The sequence below is a fragment of the Anarrhichthys ocellatus genome, unplaced genomic scaffold (assembly GCF_004355925.1).
Source record: "Anarrhichthys ocellatus isolate YVR2014 unplaced genomic scaffold, GSC_Weel_1.0 scaffold31, whole genome shotgun sequence".
NCBI classification, from domain to species: domain Eukaryota; kingdom Metazoa; phylum Chordata; class Actinopteri; order Perciformes; family Anarhichadidae; genus Anarrhichthys; species Anarrhichthys ocellatus.
Window position 1 is genome coordinate 134,324 of NW_022280061.1, and position 24,243 is coordinate 158,566.

Genomic DNA, 24,243 nt, shown 5'->3' on the forward strand with positions numbered 1-24,243 from the left:
ATCCAATAATTGATCCGCGGTGTCAATATTGACATTTCAAAACATTGAAAAACACCTAACTTAAGATAGTACAATACTGAATCCGAAGTCTGGATTTAGAACCTCAGACTACACAAGTCTACCAATCCCAAAAACCATCCAACCAAAATAACAGCTTTCTATTAGATTACCATGCCGACAGGACACAGCCAGACACGATGTGCCACACCAAACTAAGCAGCTGACTCATGATGTTGGCTCACAGTGGGCACCACAACAGAGTTGATGGAGACCAGGCTGCCACAGTAGCACAATACACAGTGAGCGGCTGACTGCTGCTGAAATGTTAGCCCTTTTTACATTCGTTCAAATGGAAACAGATGGAACAAAAAGCTCGCTTGGAGATCAAGCTTCCACCACCTTTTCATTCATTTACAGTCCATTTGTCCTTTTTGTTCTCCACCAACTCCCAAGATAAATATATGTTTCTTTAGCTGACAAATGCTGCACTCTTCAGACTTGCAAACTCTAGAGAAGTGAAAAAGGTTACAAGATACAATACATGCATATAAGGTCAGAGGGTTGGTGAGCATTTTCCCACCAAAGAAAATTTTAGTGATTTTAATACACAAATCAAGCCTTGTGGAGCGATACAAGTTAGCTATACTAGTTAGAATTAGCTAACATTGCACATCAGGAAGGTGGCTTTAAACGGTCTGCAATAATTTACATTGTGTTGTTCTGTTAGTCAGCGGTTGCTTTGACGATAGCAGCAGTTTATTTGCTTAGTTTTAGTCGAAAACACCTGCCTGTTGCGTCTAAAAACATTACTATGAGAGCTTTGTCAATAAATTCAGAGATTTTGGAACCAGGCTAAATTTCGAGCATGTAAAGAATAACATGTCTGCATTAGCACCATGGTAAAACTAACTGTGACAGCTGTGTGACTGATTCAGAGAGGTACGGGGCCAGTGTGTTTAATAGAGCTGAACACTTATAGTTCTTCTAAGTTGTGGGCCTTTAAAAAATACAGACTACTTGTGTACTTGGCTCACTGACAGTGGCAATCAAGGACAGAGGAATGTTCAATTTGTGTCTAATTTGTAGACTTCAAAATATGTGGGACTGCGGTAGCTGGCACCAACAACATTTAAAATGAGTGAAGACAAACCGAGTCCCTCTAGAGCGCTGTGTGCGTGGTTGGCACACTAAATTGCTTACAATGGCGTCCAATTAATGAGCCAAATCTAATTTGGCTCCTTTAACACATTTGAAATGTCTCAGCTGTGGGTCCGAGGTGAAGCAATCCTGAAATGGTGGCGGATGGAAAGAAGAAATGTCTACATTGAATAAATGTAACCGTCTGCCTGTGTGACTGATTACAACCTAGCGTACCTCCTTGTGAAGTCGGTACGTTGACTGTGACGATCTTGCTGTTGGCGGGCAGCGGCAGCTTGGTGGTCACTACCTTTCCACCCACCGAGGTCCCCGTGATCTGGAAGGTGTGCCCACCAGACGTGGCCACGGTGGTCTCCGTGCCCACTCCTAATAAAGCAAACAAACAAAACATCACGACAAACAATGGAAATCCAATAATATCACTACTTCTGATGATCGACACGTAAAACGTAATTTACGTGAAACAGCAAAACAACATTTTCAAAAAGCTTCGCACTTTGTTGGTGAAACATGTTCAAGTTGTCTCGTTCATTAGAGCCAATCGACTAACACACCGTTTGTGTCTAAACTAGCACAGCTGCAGTTACAAATACATAGTATGAGCACATAACAGAACAATGTCTGGTAAACAATTACAGATTACATAGGGTGAGTGGTGTCCCTCTTGTGAACACACGTATAATGATTTGTTTTGACTTAATTTAGGTAAGAACAAAGAGTACACTGTACTTCTCTGCAGCTCCCCCAGACTAAAGTACAGCTAACTGGCTATTAGTTACGCTCCTCTGCAAAGTACCTTGTGTGCTTTGACCCTGCTTGACCCAAGTGGCGAACGACTGCTGGAAGTTTTTGTTCTGCTGGAATGTGACGGGGGTGCCTATCTTGGTGGACAGTACCACCTTGGTGGTGGGGGTGCCCTGGCCTGACAGTGAGCCGACGATGACTTTGGGCGTGGCGATAGTCGCTACGGGAGTCCCTGTTGGGGTCGCTGTGACTGTGCCCGTTTTCTGCTCCAGACGTTTCTGCAAAACAGTCAGTCGGTACATTAACATAGGAACCCACGACAGAAGTATACAAAAGAAATGCCAACACACAAAATCAGTTGAGTCGAAAAATAAGATGCAAGCCTCTGTTGAAACACCTTTTTTTTTTTTTTTTTTTAAGGCTTACTTAATTTAATAAAAATGAATGTGCCTTTGAATAAATTAAAGATTTAGTGGAAAGACTACTGAACTGCACCACACTCACCTTGGCCTGCTCTGCTGCCTGAGCTTTCTCTTTCTCCACCCTGTAAAAGACAAAATAACCTCAAGCTTAAGACGGAGCAAACATTTGTGAAAAACAAAGGAGGAGACATACTATGCGTATTTTCAGGTTCATCCTTGTATTCTGGGTTTCTACTCGAACATGTTTCATGCTTTAATCAAAAAACACGTTCTAATGAGCCTGCATGCGATTGGTAGGTATATGGTTAATTGACTTGTACTTGTTTAGAGCTGTTCTAGTCCTACGACCACTCAAAGCGCTTTAACACTACATGTTCATTCACACCTATTTATACATTGATGGTAAGGGCTCGCATGCAAGGTGCCACCTGCCCATCAGGATGATAACATTCATTCAACATTCACACACCGTAGACACAGCTGCGGCAGCAACTTGGGGTTAAGTGTCTTGCCCAAGGACACATCGCATGGACTAGCTGAGACGGGGATCGAATATTTGGACTTAGCTGCAGAAACGGTAAAATCACCATCCTGAATAATATTGGAATCTCCAGTTTGACATGTTTTGAAATGTAGGCATGGCATGCTTGACCCTCTGACCTTTCTGAGAAGGCTCTGATCTCCCAGAGGTCCAGCTCCTCCTCAGCCACCCAGGTCTCGATCACCACTGGGCCCGTCTGCTTGGCGGGCTCAGGCTTCTTGGGGCGCAATGCACTGGAGCGCAGCCCCTTCCTCTGAGGGGTGTGGGTTTCTGGGATGGTGGTGGAACAATACCAGATCAGTGTCATTGTCTAACTTTTAAAAGGAGCAACACAACTGATTGATAGAAATAGACACAAACGATTCATAATTGTTTTCTTCCACTTAAACTAATCCTGTTTTTTCTTCAGTGTCAGGAGTAAAAAAAGTGCCTCTAACCTTTAGGGGTCTCAGGCACTCCCAGGGGGCAGATGATTTTGCGGATGCAGTACTCTGAGCGAATGCCATAGGGTCCCACGTCGCGGCGCTTGATGATCTCTGTGGTGGTGATTTCAGTGTCCGATGTCTCTGTGGCAATGAGTGGGGATAGGGCTGGGTTGGTATGGTGATGAGGAGGAGAGCCCGAGAAGATGGAGGAGAAGCACTCCAACATAAACACAGTGACGCTTACATGAGACTAAGGACGGTGTCTTTTTCAGACAAGCACGTTTGTAGCTTTCTCGAGGCCAACATGGAGATAAGGAGTGACAGCCCGAGTAAATACAGGAAGATACTATCGATTTATTGAACCACAGAAATGCTACAGTTTTTTGAACACCAGTTTGGAGTTGATCCATATTTGTGGAAACACCAGCTGCATCTATCAACAATATAGGTAGGAATATGGGTATAAATAAAGCAGAACATTCATTCAGGAAATCAGATCAGGGCACTTCTACATCTTATATATCAAACACCATCCTTTCAGGGTGAAGGACATCTTTACTTGGAGGCGGTTGGAAGTTTCGGAGAGTGGGGGGGAGGGGAGGGTCTACCTGTCCGCGTGGTGCCGACAGCAGCGGATGGTTTGACGGCCATGTCGTCCCATCTCAGACAGGCCCACAGGAGCCTCAGCATCAGGCTCACACCAGCCAAAGACTTCACCGTTTGCAGGCGATACCTGTAACACAACCAGGAGGTTGAAGTACTTGTCATATATTTACACTAGCGTGTAAACATTTGTCCAAGTGTTGTGTGTCATTTACAGCTTTTCACCTGCACATAAAATGGCAAACTGCTATAATGAAAGAAACATCTGGGAAATGGAAATGTGTGTTGTGTACATGTTTCTGAAAAGTTGAATTTTAAACACAAGAATAGCGGTTCTACAGTTATGAGCTGAAAGGTTTTTGGCATCCCCCACCCTGGTGTCATACAGGTCATTAGTGCCAGGCGACTGGCTGCCAGTGACTCCCTCCGTGTCAGAGAAAACACATTGGAGCACGATCATGGGACGGGAAGAGGCGGACTGAGGTTTTTAATGGTGTTGCTGTCCCCTCATGACCGCTTCGGAGAAAGATCGACTGGCTGACATATTTAACCAATCATTTTATACACTAATTTGCTTGAGGGCTAGATATTATCATCAACTACAAAAGCATAACACAACAGTTTTAACTCACAAAGTTCAAAGTGGAAGCCTGTGCATATTTCACTAGGTCCTTTTTAATTTAATAAACAATTTTGGGTGCAACAGACTGTTCTGACAGTAGAAATATTCCTTCCATGCATCATTATGGCCGCGACTGCTTCGCCGAAAAATAACTTGGCCATCGTTTAAAACATCTTGAACATCTACAAAAACATCTCCACAAGGCTGTGTGTGTTTGGGGTTTGGTAGATATTCCCTTTCCCGTGTGAAGCCACCCGACGGGAAAACATCCCTGGGTCACTGCACAAAATGAACATCCCGACACTTGTCCCGCCTGGTGATTCATGACTGCTTCAGATCTCTGAGGTCCAGTTGAAATAACCTGTTTGACACCAGGCTCGGAGCCACAACATGTCGCAGGGCCAAAGCCACGAACAGCAGACAGGGAGGGAGACATAATGAGCAACAGATCAACAGGAAAGGGCACTTTGACAAAACCAGGAGAAGGTTTAAAGTGGATGCAGAAGGGACATACTAGCAGCCGAATACACATTCTTAGCTGCTAAAGAAGTGTGTGTTTTAAAAACATGTCAAATTAAGCATCTGTGTGTAGACGTAGAGAGCACAAAGCTACACGAGCTTTGTTTTGTCATTAAAGATCCACGTCAGGGTGAAGGATATCAATAAGAGAAATGTAAATTGAAAAAATACGGTAAGTGTGGATAGTCCTGCTCACATACTTCGTACTAGAGCCATATGTTTGTGATTTCCATTTCATGATATCCAGACTTAACATTCACTGCACTGTGACAGTGAACACGTAAATCTTTGACAAAAATATGGCAGAAAAAAAAAAAACCTCTTCAAGACCTGATACACTTTGTCCTTGGAGAGTTTATTATGAATATTTTTTGGGGAGTCAGTAGATTAAAGTAGACTAAAATTTATATATTTAGTTTATTATAACTGGGCTTTCTGTATTGGAATTTCCATCATTTGGAATGAAGTTGCGTTTGTCTAAATGTACCAGATCCAAGTTGTCTATGTTAAGCATTGGTTTCAATAATGCGTGCGGTTTAGGTGGTTGAGAAGCTTGAACGTGCTTACCTCCAGGTGATGCCAAATGTGGGCCTGGGTGAAGGATACGGCCAGATGTCCGGCGCTGGCTTGGCGTTGTAGCTAAATATGGACACCTCGCGGAATCCACCTCGCCTCGCCAGCACCTTCAAGTCGCCGTGCGGCAGAACAAAAATACTCTTGCGTTGGCTCTTGGTGACAAACTTGCGGTAAGAAGGAAGCGCGGTGTCTGAGCGTGTCTTCTTGGTGCGGGAGAACTTGAGGAGGCGGACGCGGCCGTTAGTCGACGACGAGTCCTCCAGGCTCAGAGCGACAGACGTTAATGAGGTTTTGCCCCTGGTGTCCCTTGTTGACTTACTGATGCAGAGCGCTGTCTTCTGTTCCTGTGTCACTATCTCACTCTGGCTGTCCTCCGAATGACCATCGTGCCCGGGTGAACAGATTTTTGTCACAGTTGTTTTGGTCATGGTGGTAAGGGTGGACACCGCACTGTTCTCCGCTGTCGATGCCACGGGCTTCGTAATCACTCCAGACGCATTCGACGGCACTTTAGCCATCTTCATCTCCGTGGAAACTACAGTTGTGGTGGTTGTGGAGGTTGTGGTTACCTGGGTGATGATGGTCTTGAGTGGTTCTGTCGTCCCGCTGTTACTATTCTCCTCTGCGAAGTCGTCGCTCAGACTGGACTCTTCCGCTGAAGGTATAGGAGACGGAGCCATTCTAATGATCTTGACCGCGGGACTGGGTTTGGACTGAACTGGTGATGTGCTGCTGTGCTGCAGAGTGCTCCGAGTGTTAGCTCCAAGTGCATCTATGTTGTTCTCCAGCCTCGTCATCTTCAGTGGAGGTTTGTAGTCCTGGTCCGACATCGTCTTGCTGTCTACCTCTACCTTAGAAGCTAGGCTCGGTTCCTTGCCCCCAACCTCTGTACAATCCTTGAGAGGGGCCACATCTCCGTTCACTAAAGGCTTTAGCTGCGTGCTGTCCTTGACAACCAGCCCTTGTTCTTCGCCATTACCTGTGCTGTTCACCTTGGGCTGTGGACTATTGTTAAGCACACCATTATTTGAGCTCTTTACAGAGTTACTCAACATGCTTTCACTCCCCAAGCCATCATTACCATTTACCTGAGGGAGAGGAGAAACTGGCTTGGGAGTGCTATTACCTTCGGGTCTACCTTGTCCAACGCCTTGTACATTTTCTCGGTTCTCCTCTAGCCCTGTGCCATTTTCCTCTGTACCTGAATGCGCTGAACTTACATTTTCTGGGTTTTGCTGAACACCTTTAGAAGGAGATGTGTTTTGACTGCTTATCTGCTCAAGAACACATGATGTTCTTTGAGAGTCCAATTTCAAGTTGGGTACCTCAGGCCCTGTGTTTTCAATATGTGCAGTCGTGGTAACATCTGATGGTACACTGGCTGTTTGTCGCTCTAAAGAGCTATGTATCCCCCCTGCTGTTGTTTCACGTACATCAGGCAGTGTGACGCCCTCTTGCCCTGAACAGACTCTTTTGATCTGATCAGTTTCTTTTGGCCCCATAGTCCTTTCCACTAAGTCTGCCTCCAATACCTGAGGTATGGAGGCGGTTTGGTTTTGTGTACCTGTACTGCAACTGTCTTTGGGTGTGGCATCTGGAACGGGAGAAGGAAGAGGAGGAGTGACCGTCTCATCTGTAGTTTTAGAGACTTCAGCCTGACTCTCCCCTTCGACCTTTCCTCCTCCGAGTTTTCCTGCCGATGGATTTTGTGTCGTGGAAGATTTCTCCTCCACTTTCACAGCTTTGCCCAGTGCAAGCTGTGTCTGGGCGAGAGTGTGGGGCTTGAGTGGTGACCGCGGCCGGACAGGAGTGCTCAGAGCAGGGCTTGAAATGGACGAAACTGGTGCGGGAGTCTGACAGTTGGGGGCAGACACCTGCTGCCTCTGCCTCTCCTCAATAACGTGCTGCTTCACTCGTCGCTCCAGCAGGCAGTCCAGCTTGGAGGACTTGACCTTCTTCTTGTAGGCAATGCGGGTGAGGAAGCCCTTTCTGACATCCACTACATCGTAGTTAAAGGGTCGTGTAGGGCTCTCCGTAGGCTCCTCCTTTATGAAGGCCTTCTCCTCCTGAATACTGGACCCTGGGGAGAAAATTAATTCAGATTTGAATCAGCATTTATATACAATTCTCCTGACAATCAAGTTGAAAACGCTTGGGAAGGACACACAATACTAAAGTAAATGTTGTAATTATAAGTTGTTGAAGTTCAAAATAAAGCACAACTCATGAGCCACATGCAATTGAATACAGTGCAGTTAGACACTAAGTGGCACTCTGTCATACTTTGCTCTTCATCTGATCGCGAGTCTGTGGGGTCCACCTCCATCCCTGCAGGTGATTCATCTGCTGATAATTCCTCAGACTTTTCCTTTGCATCTACCCCTTCTTTCTTTTCCTCTTCCATCCTCTCATCAGACTCCAAATCTTCCACAGACATTGGAGGATCTGGTGTGGGCTTGGAGAGGTTAGAGGAGTCTTCATCTTTCGCCTCACTGCTTAAGACAGCAGCTCCCTGAGCTTCTGGTGCAGCCACACTGGGACGTCGACTCAAGTCCAACAGGGTACATTTCTTGCCAAGTTTAGCATCTTTGGAAAACACAACGACTTAATTAGAAAAATAAACAAGACTTCTATTACATAAAGAACATGTTTTGGACACTGCAGTTAATCTGCAGCTTTGCTGGACATTTGAAATAGTTGGTAGCAGATTGTTGAGATTACTGAGTGAGAGATTAATTTACTCTTAAGAGTTATAAAAACTTTAAATTATAGAAAAACACATGTTAGGCCTCCCGCTCCAGACCTTCCAGTTCTTTGCGGTAGTTGGCGTTGGTGTTGCCGGGAAGCTTGGGGAGAAACCGCTGCACATAAGTCCTACTGATCCAACTCCAGCCCCCATAGCCCGTAACGCGATACTCCTCTCCTTTCTGCTTCCACACCTTCAAATAAGACCAGAAAACAGAAGAGGAATGAGTAAATCGAAAGAGATGAAAGGTTCACACAGAGAAAAGCGAATTAGGGGAAACAGAAAAAAATGGGGAGAGCAAAGGCATAAAGAGAGATTAAAAGGTTATTCGCCCACTGATCACTAATTGCTGCTGGAAGTGACTCACATAATAACTCAACTTGCTGCATCAAAGAGCCCTTGATGGTCGGTCACGCGCACGCGCACACACACACACACACACACACACACACACACACACACACACACACAAAAACTAGTTTTTCCTCAAAGCGACGCCTCAGTTTTCCAGGCAGCAAAGTCTAAATCTTGAAGTAGACCAGACTGAAATAGTATTGCCATTATCCCATTGTCAATATAGTTTCATGTTGTGTTTGCATAATCAACAGAAGTAGAATAGTTAGGGCAATAGAATATCTAACTTTTGAGGTAATACATTCATCTTGAGCCGGGTTTGGATACGACCTACCTGGTGTTTAATTGGAAAGGTGTACTTCACCCAGGTGGCCTGTTGCATTGTCTCCTCATCCTCCAGCTTCTTCTCCCTCTTCTTCACTTTCTCCTTCTCCTCACGCTCCATGGATGTCATGCGGTTTAACCTGAAAACGTTTTTCTGTTTTAATTGTCATACAGTATAGCCTGCTGCTCTTAAATTGTAGATGCAATTGGCTCTACTTCCACAAAGACTCGGTCTCTTCAGGACAACCACACGTGTATTCTAGTTTCAACATTTCAGTCCATCTCTTAAGCCATTTGGAAACGCATATGTAAATAATTGTTTATCTCATTATTAAGTGCGAGTAAACAATTGGAAAGCTTCTTGAGTGATGTAAAAGTATAATTAAAGCATTGACTTATTAAGATGATAAGATAATAGTTGCTCTTGGAACAGAAATTAAACAAACACACACACACACACACACACACACACACACACCCACCCTCCGTCTCTCTCTAAATTACTTTGCTTACAGTTCAGTCTCACACATACACACACTCTGATCCTAACCTTGTGAAATCTTGGACAATCACCTCTTTAAAGGGGCGTTGTGGTGTTACAGCGGTAGTCGAGGCAGAGGTGGGTGGCACTGGTAGTGGACTTGCAGTCTAAATATTATGCCTCACAGCTAGGGTGGGCCTTTTGATCTGGTCTGCTAAACTAACCACACAACCCCTGTGTACACGGTGAACGCTTGTTTGAGTAGTTATCTTGTTTTGATGTATTTGAACGTCTTGCATTTAAAATTGATTTGTGGATGGAACTATACAACTATTATTTTGTTTATGTGTGTTTGAGATATTATAGCACATAACAAAAGCACAGATTTATGAATATGTGTAGTGTGTACACTGTATGTACAGTACACAAACAAACACACTGTATTACCTGGTATGGCCCAGTGAGTCCTTCCAGAGAGGCAGCATGGCCACAGGTTTGATGGCACACTCCAGGATGGCCAGAGCCAGCGCAAACTCTCTGGCTTTACTGCACATCTGAACTGCTTTGATCCAATTGGTCCTAAAAAACAAGCAAAGAATCATTAAACATTTTTCACTTTTAGGCTACATTAAGTTTTCAGGTCATGGTATGCTTTTACTTTTGTAAAAGTGCTTTAATTCTGACCTTTCTTTCATACCTACACATAGGACGATTTAATCAGTGAAAGGCACCAACGCCAACAAGACTGACAACTTCCTGAACATTTTGTGTGGTTATAAAACACATAGCAAGCCACGCAAGTATCAGAATTGTAATAAATCATTTCCATATCACAGTGCCTGAATCAGTACCTGTGTGAGGCCCAGTTAGGGTGCATGAACGGTGAAGGAACATTGTTCTCCAGCTGGATGATGGTGATTCTCAGGGTGGAGATGGTCAGCACCTTGGAGCCATGGATCGACCCATTCCACTTAAACTCTCCTGCTGGTGTCATGCAGAACTTATGGGAGAGATGCCGCCTCTTGTCGTGGTCCTGATGAAAAGACAAATAAAGTAGGTTTCAGTCAGGGATTAAAGTGAAAGCATCTCAAAGACCGGGGACATTTCAGAGCCCCATTCAATATTGGTTTATAACTGTGTCACTGTATAACTGAGCAACCCTGCAGCTCTTATTTAATGTTGCATTTGATGTTGTACCTCGAAACATTCAAATGGCAAAAGCAACAAGTTGTCGTGCTACTTGCCTCTCTGTGCTGGTGTTTGTTGAGGGCCACAGTGTTGGAACTGTACTGGTTATGATAGACGCGGTATTTTCCCTCCTGTCCAAGTTTGAAGTACTGGCTGAGCGTCCCCTTCATCACCACCTCCTTGCCCCGCGTGCTGACCCGGGTGACGTCTCCCTGTGCATTTACTACTAGTACCTGTACAGGCAGGGGAAAAAAGACATGAGTCATTCAGATTTATTTAAAGATTGCCTTATGACAAGGAAGTTCATATTCCCATCTATTGTATTGTCTGCATAAAATGAGCATCCTCATTACAGACAGTGACGTTGCAGCCTTGAAATGAGCTGTGGTGGAGTGTTTTATTAGGTTTAACACGTTAGCTCGGGACAATGTTTAAAAGATTGTCAGCTAAATCTCCATTTCTTTCTCCGAGGCCTTTAACCTTATCTACAAACATACACTGGCCTGTGCACCCGTGTGTTTGACACAACGCAGGTTTCTTTTAATTTTTACATATTGTCTAAAAGAGCAAAAGCATAATCATGCATGGCTCTCCTCACCTCTTTGCCCTCCTTGAAGCCCCTGTTGGCTTCGTGAACAGCAGCAGCCACCTGTTGGTTCTTCATCTGGCTGAGCTTACTCTCTGGGTTCCTCAGCCGGGTCACCATGCGAGTGGCTGCAGACCTCTTACTGCTGAGACCCCCCTCGCCGTTGGCCGAGTCTTTACCGTCTCCTGGAAACCCAATGCCAGAAAAAGCCAAGACTTAGACTGTTGTAAAATCTATTTGAAAGGGTGTACGATGTGTAATGATCACTGAAAGCGATACCATCATGACAGTTGTTGCATAGCATAACAGTCTGAATACTTGTTTTTGAAGTCTATTTAATGGGATGTACAATGTGTAGATTACTAGTATGATATCAAGGACAGTTGTTTTTCTGGCATCAGTTTAGGCTTGAAAAGATAATTTTACATAACCTTTATTTAATCAAGAAGTCTCATTAAGATCAAGATCTCCTTTGCTAGACATACCCGAGTACAGTTTTCAACAGTACAACAGAAATTAGAAAACAAAACAAGATGCATTTATGAGGTAATGTTTTGTCAGACCTGTGTCATCCAGGCTGGCCAGGGATGACTGGGAGGACTTGTCAGCCAGGTCTGGAGGTTCAGGTCCTCGGGGAGGGACCCTGGCTCCCATGCTGCAGTTACTGTTCTCTTCGCTGGTCTGGGATTGCTGGCTCAGGCTGGGGATGCCATCTCCACTGACGGGGACAGAATCTGACGACGGGTTTTCTGCTACACAGACAGAAAATCAAAAAGAGGATTGACCGTTACATAAACAAGATCAGCTTGTCCAGATTGTGTTGTTCTTCATCCGAGACATCTGTCAGGGTGCATTTAATTGTTCCGGCAGAGTACGGCTGAAATTACTGATCTAGAAAAACCAGACTGTTGCATCAAAGCTGTCAAAGGATGACACTTTCCTGTGATAGTTCTGCAATAGTTAAGGCTATACCTCCCTCTACTGATAAGTCAAGGGTAATGCATGCACCAAAGAACAGCACAAATGGAGGGATGGGGCACTTGAAAGCAATGGGCGACCAGTCCAGGCAAGGCAAGGCTCCAGCAAGGCTTACATAAATACACTGACAATGAACGGTGAACCTCTGGAATTATTAAGGATGAATATGTGCAGTTTTTCAACAAAGGCTCTCCCTAAACAGAGAGCTATTTAGTCAGATGTTAACAAGCAAACAGCAAAGGAAAAGCTTATTATGCCAGGCAATGTAAATGCTGTCCCCAGTTGACCGAGGCTCGGGTCTGGTCATGCCGAGTGCGTTGACAATGCCATCTGATCGCAAATCAATCGATGAAATCGGCATCTCCGCTCTTTAGAGAAAAAGAGAGCACGAGGTTTTAAGAGTTCCAAGTGCAAAATGGCTGGAGGTGTTCCAGGGCCGACGGCAGGTTTCAAGAAAGAAAAGTTGGACGATTGAACACAAAAGCCAGCAGATGGAATGAGAGCCACATGCAAAGCAGCAGGCTGAGAGATGGTCAGGAGGAACGCCAAAGCACCGGCGCTCACAAACAATTCACTGCTATGAGATTCATCACACAATCCTGTGAAGTTGCAGAGTGCGACGTTAAAGCAAATCTCCCCCCCCAAAAAGCTTAATGAGGTCAACTCCCCCCCCCCGACATGTCCTCGTATACCTTCAGTGTTGTTAGAGACCTTCACATGGGAACATCCCGCTATCAGAGCCGCTTCGGCGGCGGCAGAGGGCTTTGGAGCCTCCGAGGCCACGCCATAGCTCACGGCAGTGGGGAGGATTTGTGTTGCCAGAAGCGGAGGTCCGTCTGAGATGCTACTGCCACTACTGCCATCTTGGCCAGTGGGTGGAGCTTCAATAACTACAGGTGGACAGCAGCAATGTTGTAAATATTGTGGATATTATGGTATAATGCATACAAAACTTGGAGACAATGGAGAGAAGCAGTGACGGTTGGGGAAGACCGATGTGGTCAAATCCTAAAATCATCAATTGAAAAAAATGATATTACCTTTGCACTTTTACTACCTTTAGATTTACAAGATGAATGCAATCATGCATTTATGGGAATACATAGACATTTATATTCATTATGCTCTCGTGGCCAATAAGCGAACCAAAGACGTGTTTTGTTCTGCTGCACATGCAGTAAATGTTTTATCGCTCTGTATAGGGGCCTCTTTATTGCACTGTATAAAACATTTCCAGCAAGACACAGATATAAATTAAACTTGTGCTTTAATCGTGTTTGTCAGAATACCAACATAAATACCTTCACCATCCGTTTTCTCTCCCGTGGCCTCTTCTTTAGTCTCCTCCTCTTCCGTCACATCTTTGACCTTGCCCTCCTGTTGCCCCTCGTCCCTCAACTTGGCCTCTTCATCTTCCTTCTCTTTCTCCAGCCGCGCTTTCAGCGCCTCCTCGGCAGCCCGTCTCTTCACCTCCTCCAGCTCCTCCTCCTTCTTAGCCCGTAGCCGCTCCAGGATCTCCTCTGGATGACAGAAGCAAACAAACGACAACAGTAATGAAAAGGAGGGGAAAATAGATAGCGTGTGATTATCATGAAATCACAATCAGGGAAAAGTTGGCTTATCTGTGCGTGATCAAAGAGCACAATGGCATCCTGCTGTGTTTCAGAATGACCACAGTGTTGTTAATATGTGCAGCAGCAGTGATAGTCGCATATTGAGAGATAAGCACGACGGGTCATTCATACACAACGGAAGACTGTGAAGTCCTTCAGCAGAGTATGACTCATCTGTCGCACCATGACTGCTTCAACATAAGGTGAGCAATAAAAAGCCTCCATCTGCACTGTGCAGGCCAGCATAAAGAAACCAAGATAAAAACAGAGAAACATTGACATTAATTGGTTTTTCCAATTATCATGACCAATCAATCCCTCGTGTATCTTAAGTATCATGTGTGCTACATGTACATCCTTGCATTCCTTGAAAAAATACAACAAAAAACACTGGGATGAAGCTGTTGCTGTTAGTTTGATAAAGTCTGACAAACGTATTCATACAGGCATACATCTTTTATGTTAAAGTCTGCAGAAAGTGATGACCTTCGACTTAACTGTGTGTGTTGCATCAAACGTAAACGCCACATACAGCAGCACCATTTAAAGTGTGGCGCTGTGTTTCAACCCTTTATTTGTGATGAAGGTTATCGGCACAGCAGAGTGAATGCTATAAACATGAGGTGCTCACAAGTGCATCATTTTCACCAAACACAGCAGGCAAAAAAAATAAAAAAATGAACGCATGGATTTGGTGGACACCCTGTCTGAAGCAAGGAACAGAGGAGCGACTGAAGGGGAGCTCGAGTGCTGGACACTGGCCACACTAGGAACCAGAGTAAGGTTACATAATAGATGGTTTGATTCCTACGGCCCACCCATCTATGACTGGGTGGCATTCATGAGTATTGGGGGGGGGGGGAAGCAGGCAGAGGAGTGGGAAGACAGAGGCAGAAAAGGAAGAAAGAAAATACTTCCACTGATTCGATGATTCAACTTTGCAGCTCAACTGAGAAAGAGTGAAATATTCTTACCATTAGCGGCAGTGAGGAAACACTTGTTGCTGCCACGGGCCTTGTTGGTTAGGTCCTCAGTGATGTCCATATGTGCGTGCACCTCGTCCCTTATCTCCTCAAGCGCCGCATACAGGTCGGCCTCCCAGTACTCCTTATCCCAACACTCTATGAGCTCGCCTAGCTGGACCTGGGGGAGGGGGGGGGGGGAGTTCAATAAGTGCAATAAAGATTGGCTCACAGCAGCACTCCCAAAGAAAACAGGGAATGTTGGGATGTATTTTGTTCATAAAAAGAAAGAGTGGGATTGGGACACATAGTTATTGTAAGAAAGACATTAAGAGTAACAAGAGTCTTTCAAAACAAAATAATTCAATTTTATATTGTGTGAAGAGCACTGCACCCCCCAGTGAGAGAAAAGGACGAGTCGCGTCTACCTTGGTGCTGTAGTACCAGATGGCTTTGTCCTCCTGATCGCCATCCTCCTCGCTGCAGGGGGGACAGGAGGGGGACCATTAGGAGACACAACAGTGACGGGTGGGACAAACAGGAAGAAGATGCTCTACATATGCCTTCTTTCTATATACTTCTGTGTAGCTTCATGTGTTTATTGGCATTTGTTTGTTGCCTTTTGTCTAGTCAGTATACTTTTTTTTTTTCACACTTCTCACACTGAATTTAGCAGTGACTGCTGCTTAGCCATTTAAATCTAAACGTTTACGTCGCACTGATGTCAATTAAAGTGTCCACGAAACATAAACATGTGATTAAGCCATGCATTAACCAGAGGGAACTGTGCATTGGTCATGCTAGCAATTACTCTTTGAAGCGCTCCAGGAACTGGCCGATCCGTCCATTATAAACGTTCATTTCATGGTTAGCCTGCTCGCATGAATGATTAACGTTAACATAGTGGACCTCACAACAAAATGTGTTTTATGCCAGTTTTCATCTCTCGGTGGCAATACAATGCTGTCACATTCATGTCATAGACAATGAATTACACGACCACAGACACGATATGGATCTGTAGGGATATGGAATCGGATTTGCTGCAAGTGTGTAACATTAGTTAAAGAGCTAAAGTAAAAAGGTGTACAAGTCACTCACAGGGCTCTTGGAAACAATTTCCAGATAATTGATTTAAGGGTATTTTCTTAAGAGCGTTTCTACTTAAAATCTCACATGCGTTTACCAAAACAGCACCAGAACCAGAGCACGTGCTTGCCTGTTTGGAGCAAGGTAGAAATTTTGGCTGTCCATGGTGGTGAAGAGAATCATCAGTTGATTTTTAAGTTACTTGTTGTATTTAACTGTACAAGGTGTTAGATACTAAAAGTAGGCTGCATAAAATATAAAGCAGGAATTTGATTTTCTTTGTTTTTATTACACTTTGCTTTATATACATGTACACACTACCGCTCAAAGGTTTGGGGTCGCCTGAAACTCTCGATATGTTATAGTCAGATGGCTGAGACGATTACTCTATATTTTTTAATCTTCTTTCATGCTTTTTGGGTGTCGAAAGTTTAGAAATATTATTAAAAATACAACACCAGTGTTGAAGCCAAGAACACCTAAAACAAACCTAATTTCATAATTTGCGCGTACAAGATGTAATTCGTGGCTTCACTTTAATCTAATCGTCCCCATGTTTTGGTAAATTCGTGTGCACGAGGTAAGTGTGTACACAGAGAGCCAGCGTGAAGTGCAGCACGCCTGTTTCAAGTATCAGCAAGATGTGAACTTGTCTTAAATAACTCATCCCCAAACTAAAGTAAAGCTGAAGCAAGGACGAGCGCCTGAAGCAGGCGTCGGCTAGAATGAATGACTTGGCCTTGTGCACTGCCAAAATTATTTAATAAGTTGTGCCCACAAATGAATCCAAATGTGGGAACGATTTCATTAAATTTTAATCACAAATGATATCTTGTGTGCATAAATGAGTTAATGGTGGTCTCAATATATAGAATTATTTCTCTGCGGCCCCTCCCGAGCCTCATGATGCAATCATATGGTCGCAATTAAATTCCACTGATGTTAAACAAACATATTAAATTATTGCCCGGCCCTACTTTCTTCCATTCTAAATGATTAAAACACGGAGAATTTCAATAATCTGTGAAAAGATCTGCTCTCCCTAAGCTTCCCATGAAATGTGTGCACCTGTAGGGTGAACCGTACTGGTTAGAAGAAAGGCTACGCTTCTGCAAGACACAACCTTACTTTTGCTCGCATCATTCACTGCACGTACATCCAGTCACACAAACTTTCCTCTGTGCACACTACTTATATGCACCCTCACACACACCCACACCCACACACACACACACACACACACACACACACGGTTTCTGAAGGGAGAGTGGAGATCAGTAATGCAGCACCTGCTGGGGGGCAATTTGGAGAGCAGAAAAAGAAGCGAGAGTAAACGCAGCAATGACAAACCTCGGGCCACCCTTTTAAAACCATATAGTGTTCAGGTGATCCAGGCTCTTTTATGGTTTATGTAGCAGGCCTTCTGCTGCTGCTGACCCAGCACACACACACACCATCTGTGACTGCTCAATACCAGAGATCATTTGCTAACACATTGGACCAATACTGCTGATGGTCAGGTTGTGTTAAATCCTATGGACAGATGCAGTTATTTTTTTGGCTCATCATACATTTTTTACTTTACTTTTTTTACTTAAATTTATGGTATGCATGTTTGACTTTGTAGGTATTGCTCTATGCTTTCCAAACAGAGCCAGTCAATGTAATTGGGTTAATGCAGGTCACTCATGGCCCCTCTGCTCACCTGAGTTGCCTATAATAATAATAATAATAATACTCTTTAGACAAGCGGCTGGGACAAAGTAAACTGATCCACAAATAATGTGGTTACATCAGCTGCATCGATATCAGCTACAGTATATAATGTAATGTGTCAGTATGTGCAGAATGGATTACTTGCAATATCTCTCTTCTGTTCTGTTTGTGACATTCATGAACACTTTCTACGTGACAACTTTGGAGACTCTGATTTTGAGCTGATTAAACTGTTGTTACAGCACGCTTATTACTCTCGCCTGTACTCCTTATAATTTTGGAAAAAGAGAAAATCATGGAATTTCAAGCAAATGTGCGAGTTGGTTGTGTGTTGGTTGTGTACTAGAATTGTGCTACTATTTTGGAGAGAAAAAAAATGTTCAAACTAAGGGACCGTAATGGTTGATTAACGATCAAACAAACATGTTTCACACACTCCGTCCTTACCAAGCGTTTCAGTCTGTATATTATCAGTATTCAACACTTTAACAAGACCAAGTCACCCACACTGACACCTCTTGAATTATATGCAAAAGCGTTGGCACATAAATGAAACGTTGTGAACTTACACGACAATGCGGCGGTTAAGGAACCAGTATTTTCGGTTGTGTCGGTCGAAGCCAACCGGCAGTTGTCGAATAAACGGTTTGCTCCTCTGCACTTCTGGGATGCAGTCCGCCACACCGGGCACCTTGTGGGCCACGCACACCTCGCACTGCCACTCGTCCTCCGGCACTTCCTGCAGCGGCGGCTTCACACACTCCAGATGGTAAACGGCTGAACATGTCTCGCAGCACAGCAGGTCGCCAAGGCGATGGCATACCCGGCAGTGGTCATCGTAGGCGACCACGCCTTCGGACATTAGCTCCTCCCGGGCAATGTTGGTTGCCAGGAACTGGTCCACCAAAAACTGGAGGACTTTTATTTTGCTCTCCAACGTTTCGTACGGGTAATCCTCACACTCCTGCAAAGGCAGAATGTGCCGGTACTCCGGGTCACTCTCGCAGTACGCCCGCACCACCTCCGGCCAGGTCATACCGTCCACGAAATACAGAGTGGAGTTGACGGAGTCCTTCACGTCAGTGGGGCCAAACGTGGTGTTAGAAGTGTCCTCCTCTCTGAGAATGGCTTTGAGCAAGGAGATGTGGGTCTCTGCCAACAGTGTGCACTGCTCCAGGCTGGCCACCGCCGCACAGAAATCCTCAAAGCGGAACGGCGAGAGCCGCAGCACCGAGCCAAAGTTGCGGAGGACTTCGTAGACGGCAGACACATTGAGGAGCTGTGAGGTAGGGACCTGGAGGTCCTCGGAGGACTTGGGAAGCTCCAGGGAGGGAATGTCCTTTGCCTCAAAGATGGGAGACTGCGGTCGCAATGCCCGACTCCTTCTCCGGCCTGCAAGAAGTGAAAAAAAAAAGAAAAGAGTCAGGAGTGAGAAGGATGGCATAACAAAGAAAAAAATTAAATGAAGAGACAACATACATACAAGATTAAAACGGACCATTTTTGCTTTTGTGTCAACACCAAATCCTAACCATGGTACCTGTGTGATGTACTGTGTAGAGGTCGACCCATAATGTATTTTATGGGCCGATACAATAATGATAATTTGGAGCAGGAAAAGGCCAATGAAGAGCTGATAGTGCTGCGGGAAAAATAAACTGAAAACAGGTCAGAAATGACTCTATTACCACTTGTCCGCTTGTTGTAAAATCAGCTGTCCCCAGGATAGATTTGAGTATTTCTGTCTGAAAAAAATACCTAAAAAAACTCTAAAAAAAAAAGTGCCAGTGCTCCCCCACCATCCTGGTCTTAAGCGCCAACTTACATGGGGCTTTCAACTGTTGTTTTGATATTCAGGAGTTAATCACGTGCACACAGATATTTTCAGCAAAAGTGGCCCTCATTATGTGTTTGGAGCCTCTATGGAAACCAGTGATGTACGTTTACGCGTGACTGGTGGCAACTGCGCCGCCATCACCCACTATCCATCGCCCAGTTCCTCCAATAACAATAGTTTGTAAAACGTTCAAACGCGCAGGGTTGACCTCTTATAAAGAGTCCTTCTTCCAGTCTGCCTGTTGGCACTAGGGGATCCCCCAAGCGGCATATCAGAGTGCCACATGTAATCCAATTTGTTCTGATAAAAAGGACACAATAACAACATGAAATATAACATCCTATCAAATTCAAATGCAACATAGGACTCGTAGAACACCTCATTTTGAGGGGAAACATGGCTAAAGGTAATGTGAATGGGGTTACTTCTATAGAGCGTTATACAGAAGAGTCACTTTATAAAAAGGAAGACCAGCTAATTCTTGTCCCAAGACAACTAGCTGAATTTATAAGCCTGCCTTTCTTTCTACAGTGTAATTAATGCGTATGGTGCAGCTTATTTGCTGTACTTTGACCACAGGAACATGTAAAAGCCGACATTTGTATTTGATGTGAACGGCTCAGTGCAGGTCATTCAACCTGGCCTCATGACCCTGGTCCTGATCACGGACGAATGCTTTTTTGAGACGAACTGCAATGGTTTTGACATGGTGAAGAAGCACGTCTTTAATCACTGCAGGATTAGTATACTGTTGCTATTCACTAATCAGAAGATGACTATACCCTCGGTGGGCTCTTCTAGCCTCGTCATTTATCTGAAGCGAGGGTCGTGAAGGACAGGGGGTGTCATATGACGGACATTTGTGATATTGGGCGATATATTAAAACTAATTTGACTTGCCTTGGCTCATGAGCTCCAACAATAATGGGACCACGCAGTCTGGTATGAATGGGTAAGACTGGGGTTGACCACCGCTGGTTCCTTATTTGGCATCAAACACAGCGATCATGTGTAAAAGTGGTGTGTGAGGGAGTGAGCTGTGCATTTTGTTTGAAAAGCCCATGGATGTGTGTGTCTCTGAGTGTGTTCCAATACCCACACAACTGTACTATTTAGAAAAAAGTTAAGTATGTCTCAATACACAGTATGTCCAATGCAGTACGCCAAAAACACCAGGATGTCCTAATGCACCCTGTCGCTTTTGCAGTGTGGTTCTCTGGCTATTTTGACCCACAATCCTCTGAAACATCCCATCGACTGAGCCGCCGGGTGAACACAGACAGATGACAGCTATTACATATATCGAATATATAGGAGTTAAAAGGGTCAAAGTTCACGATGCAATGTTATGACAAAGTAGTATGTCCCAACTGTATGCATACCGCATGCAGCAGCATGTACTTTGTAAGGGCAGCAACACACTAAAAGTATAAAGGAAAAGTATGTGATTTAGCACGGCAGGGAAAGCACCAAAACATCCAGACCAGTGATTCTCAAAGTGGGGTCCGTGAGGTGTATTCTGAATAAAAACCTCTGGTCTGGGCCATTGGTCTTACAAAAGACCCCTCACAATGCTGCCATGTTCACGTGCCACTATAAAACCCACTTAAATGGCATCTAAGCTTGATCATAGAGACGTTTTATAGGGTGAACAAATCAAGAATCAAGTGTTTCTTTCAAAAAAACATTTTTGTTTTAAAAGGAAAAATTGATCCCAACAAGAAATAAAATCTGATGCCAGAGATATATATATACTATATATAAAGTTTCGGTTGAACAGACATTTAAATACACGAATCACCCTTTCACTACTTTTCTCATCCTTTACAGAATGACTTCCCGCGCATTACATTGCATAACAGGTGTGATGTAAATTGATGCTAATTGTCACGAGGGCCCAATCAGTGTTCGCTCACCTTGATAAACAGTGTGGTTACTATGGTGACGGCGGACCACGTAATATCGTAATCGTTGGTGTTCGCAACAAGTGAGGAGAAGAGCGCCTCGCTTCAAAACAAACGCCTGTCAAACTCATCCAGGAGCGTTATGCAACGAAATAAGTCTTCTGAAATAGAGTTGGACGTGGTGCAAACGGTCCGATGATCATGCATGAATATAATACAATTATTACCGTTATTTATGAACACTTTCTTTTTAGTACAACAGCCCGAGATAAAGTACAACTATGAACTGTTAATCCGAGGCCAACATTTGAAAACAACGTTAATAACTACGTGTTGTGAAGAAGTCTGTTATATAGAATAAAGTGATCTTACTGTGTTGTGCATAATAACATACGTAAACACGTTGAATGAGTGATGTCTATGTATATATATATATATATGTGTGTGTGATAAATAGAGTCCATACATCCAGGTACTCCGTGTCTACGGAAACACGTTAAATACAGCGCGCTCGAAGAAGTCCGGTAAAAAACAAAAGGGTAAAAATCTCCAATATAAATTGACAACAAAAATGTGCTGATCCGACAAAAAGTCAAAAACACGAGAGCCGGTTGAAGCGTGGAGCAGATCTGTACACCAGTGGTAAGCACAGCACACGGTAAACAAAGGCCTGTTTCTGAGTGCAAGCTCCATTTTGAACAATGCGGCTTGGTTTCTGTACTGAGCTGGAAAAAAATAAAATGCACACTTTAAGTAATGCAAAGCGGCTGTGCTAAAGTGCGTGCACTTGCAAACAAACGTACCTGGGGTGCTACCGAGCGTGCTGTGACTCTTAAAACTACTCTCGGTACAGTAGCTGGCATCATCATTATCTGGTAGTTCCTCCAGATAGTCCGATTCGTTTCCCAAGGCCTCCTCCTCTTCAAGATCCGACGAAGGGTTGTCGTTCAGGAGTTCATCATCGTCTGACCTGTAGCTTATATTATCATCCTCCTCGTCGCTGTTGTCGTCGTAGACCACCTTGGTTTGAGGCCGCCTCCCTCCGCCGCGGCTGCCTCTCGACCCCCTGCCTCTCGATCTGCCTCCTCTGCCCCGCGATGCCGCGGCCGCCGCCGTGGTTGAGGCTCCAACTTTCCTGCGGCCCCGGGTCGAATGAAAGTTCTCTCGGCCGGAGATTTCTGTCTCCACTTCCGCAGAGCCAGTGCCACAAACGCCGCCAATTCCACCCCGTCCCCGACCGCGTCCTCTGCCTCTCCCCCGTCCACGCATCCCTCGACTCCTGCTTCCCCTGGAGCCGCGGACTGGCGCGGGTGAACCTTCCCGCATCGCGGCTGCTTGTTTGGGCGGCCTTCCTCTTCTCCCCCTCATTGTGGGAGAGAGTCTCTTCTGTTCCGCTTCAATCTCGGAGCTCGAATGAGCCACGCACTCCAGGGAAAGGCGGGGGAGAAAGAACCCGACAGATCTGGAGACGGTTCCCGACAAGTCTCCACCAAGCCCCGGTCTCAATTTCAGGGCGGAAAGCTCAAACTGAATGGCCGGTGTCCCGCTCTGGGTCGCCTGCAGACGCCATTTTTTCGTCTCAGCTCTCCCTCCGTTGAAAACACAGCAGGCCCCAGAGCTGCGTTAAGCTAACCACGAGCACCAGTGGTTGTGCCGGAAGTAAAGCACGCTTTCCTTCAAACTTAAAGCACAGTCAAAGTAAAAAATACAAATCAGTATTTAATATCGAGTTTCACAGAACATAGCACAAATATGAAACACGGTTACATATATTATAAATTGTCATCACAGCCGTTATATAATCCAAATATAAACTTTAAACACTTTCGTTTTAACGAGCTCACTGCAACAGATCGGAAGATGTGTTTTTTATCCTCTAACTTGACACTAGCAGGCCTGAGTGGATGCGAAGTCACGTGACTCACTATTCTACAATCGACGCAATTGCCGTGCTAGTTCATAAAATGTGTTATTCATGCAAACGCTATATTCCAATAGCACTTTATTAGCGCTGACTGATTTTGGCGGGTAGTTTTAATCACAGGTGGGTCGAGTGTTTTTAGTGAAACATCATCGTACATTTTCGGCCATGTCGCCATCGTCGTCACAGCAGAGCCAGGCGAGAAGATAAGCATAGTCCGACATTTAGCTTTATAATATTAACCCAAATTTGTCCTAAAAGTAAATAGCACACACATTTCCATGTTTAGAATGACGTAAATGTGCAAAACAGCTGTACATTTATTTTTTGACAAATGCATTTCATATTACTTTAAAATTACTTTAAAGTATTACCAGGGAACCTGGCTCCATTTTCAATCAGTTCAGCCAGTTCAGTTCACGTTAAATTGTTGATATTACGTTGACATTTTATTGGAGCTATGCTGATCTCCTGCTGATCAAACACGCACTATAATCTTAACAGTGTTATAATGTAGCCCGCAATAACGTGTACGGTCAACCAAAGAAGAGTAATAGAGGTGCAATTGCAACACCCTTCACTCTTGTCAAACGCCTCTGGGTTTGACTTGATGAGTTTGGTAAGTTAACGTTAACTGTTCGTCTTCTGCTCTCGTTGGCTTTCCCTTTTCATTTTGGCCGCTTCAACAATAGACTGCACAAAACCCAAGCTGCGGCTTTTGTCGCATAGCTAGCCAAACTATCATATGTACTGCCATTATCGCAGGTAATTACATATACAATATATGTATTGCTGCGACTTAATTGTATAGTTTTGTTTAAGATGTAAATACAAATGTAGGCCTCTTGTAAGTTGTCGTGGCCGAGTGGTTAAGGCGATGGACTAGAAATCCATTGGGGTCTCCCCGCGCAGGTTCGAATCCTGCCGACAACGA

General features: G+C 44.5%; 1 protein-coding gene and 1 non-coding gene across 6 annotated transcripts in view; one reads left to right on the forward strand and one right to left on the reverse strand.

Moving 5' to 3' along the window:
• Window positions 1–23,002, reverse strand: part of LOC116392752 (nucleosome-remodeling factor subunit BPTF) — a 39,816-nt gene extending 16,814 nt beyond the window's left edge. For 2 of the 5 annotated variants that reach the window (XM_031864476.1, XM_031864478.1), the window contains exons 1-21: window positions 22,192–23,002; window positions 18,217–19,039; window positions 15,271–15,322; window positions 14,855–15,023; window positions 13,569–13,787; window positions 12,960–13,157; window positions 11,853–12,041; window positions 11,302–11,474; window positions 10,760–10,936; window positions 10,367–10,548; window positions 9,963–10,094; window positions 9,045–9,174; window positions 8,414–8,549; window positions 7,894–8,196; window positions 5,602–7,690; window positions 3,899–4,023; window positions 3,303–3,455; window positions 2,985–3,135; window positions 2,407–2,446; window positions 1,955–2,180; window positions 1,375–1,524 (exon numbers count right to left, since the gene is read on the reverse strand). In XM_031864476.1, the coding sequence (XP_031720336.1) occupies window positions 1,375–1,524; window positions 1,955–2,180; window positions 2,407–2,446; window positions 2,985–3,135; window positions 3,303–3,455; window positions 3,899–4,023; window positions 5,602–7,690; window positions 7,894–8,196; window positions 8,414–8,549; window positions 9,045–9,174; window positions 9,963–10,094; window positions 10,367–10,548; window positions 10,760–10,936; window positions 11,302–11,474; window positions 11,853–12,041; window positions 12,960–13,157; window positions 13,569–13,787; window positions 14,855–15,023; window positions 15,271–15,322; window positions 18,217–19,039; window positions 22,192–22,756 (6,382 nt within the window). In that variant the 5' untranslated portion in view covers window positions 22,757–23,002. The remainder of the gene's footprint in view (window positions 1–1,374; window positions 1,525–1,954; window positions 2,181–2,406; window positions 2,447–2,984; window positions 3,136–3,302; window positions 3,456–3,898; window positions 4,024–5,601; window positions 7,691–7,893; window positions 8,197–8,413; window positions 8,550–9,044; window positions 9,175–9,962; window positions 10,095–10,366; window positions 10,549–10,759; window positions 10,937–11,301; window positions 11,475–11,852; window positions 12,042–12,959; window positions 13,158–13,568; window positions 13,788–14,854; window positions 15,024–15,270; window positions 15,323–18,216; window positions 19,040–22,191) is intronic. The other 3 variants (XM_031864477.1, XM_031864475.1, XM_031864479.1) reach the window with 3 other exon arrangements.
• A 1,158-nt stretch (window positions 23,003–24,160) lies between these two features.
• On the forward strand, window positions 24,161–24,242 carry trnas-aga (transfer RNA serine (anticodon AGA)). Its single transcript has one exon. It is a non-coding gene; the product is annotated as a tRNA-Ser (tRNA).
• The last annotated feature ends 1 nt before the right edge of the window (window position 24,243 follows it).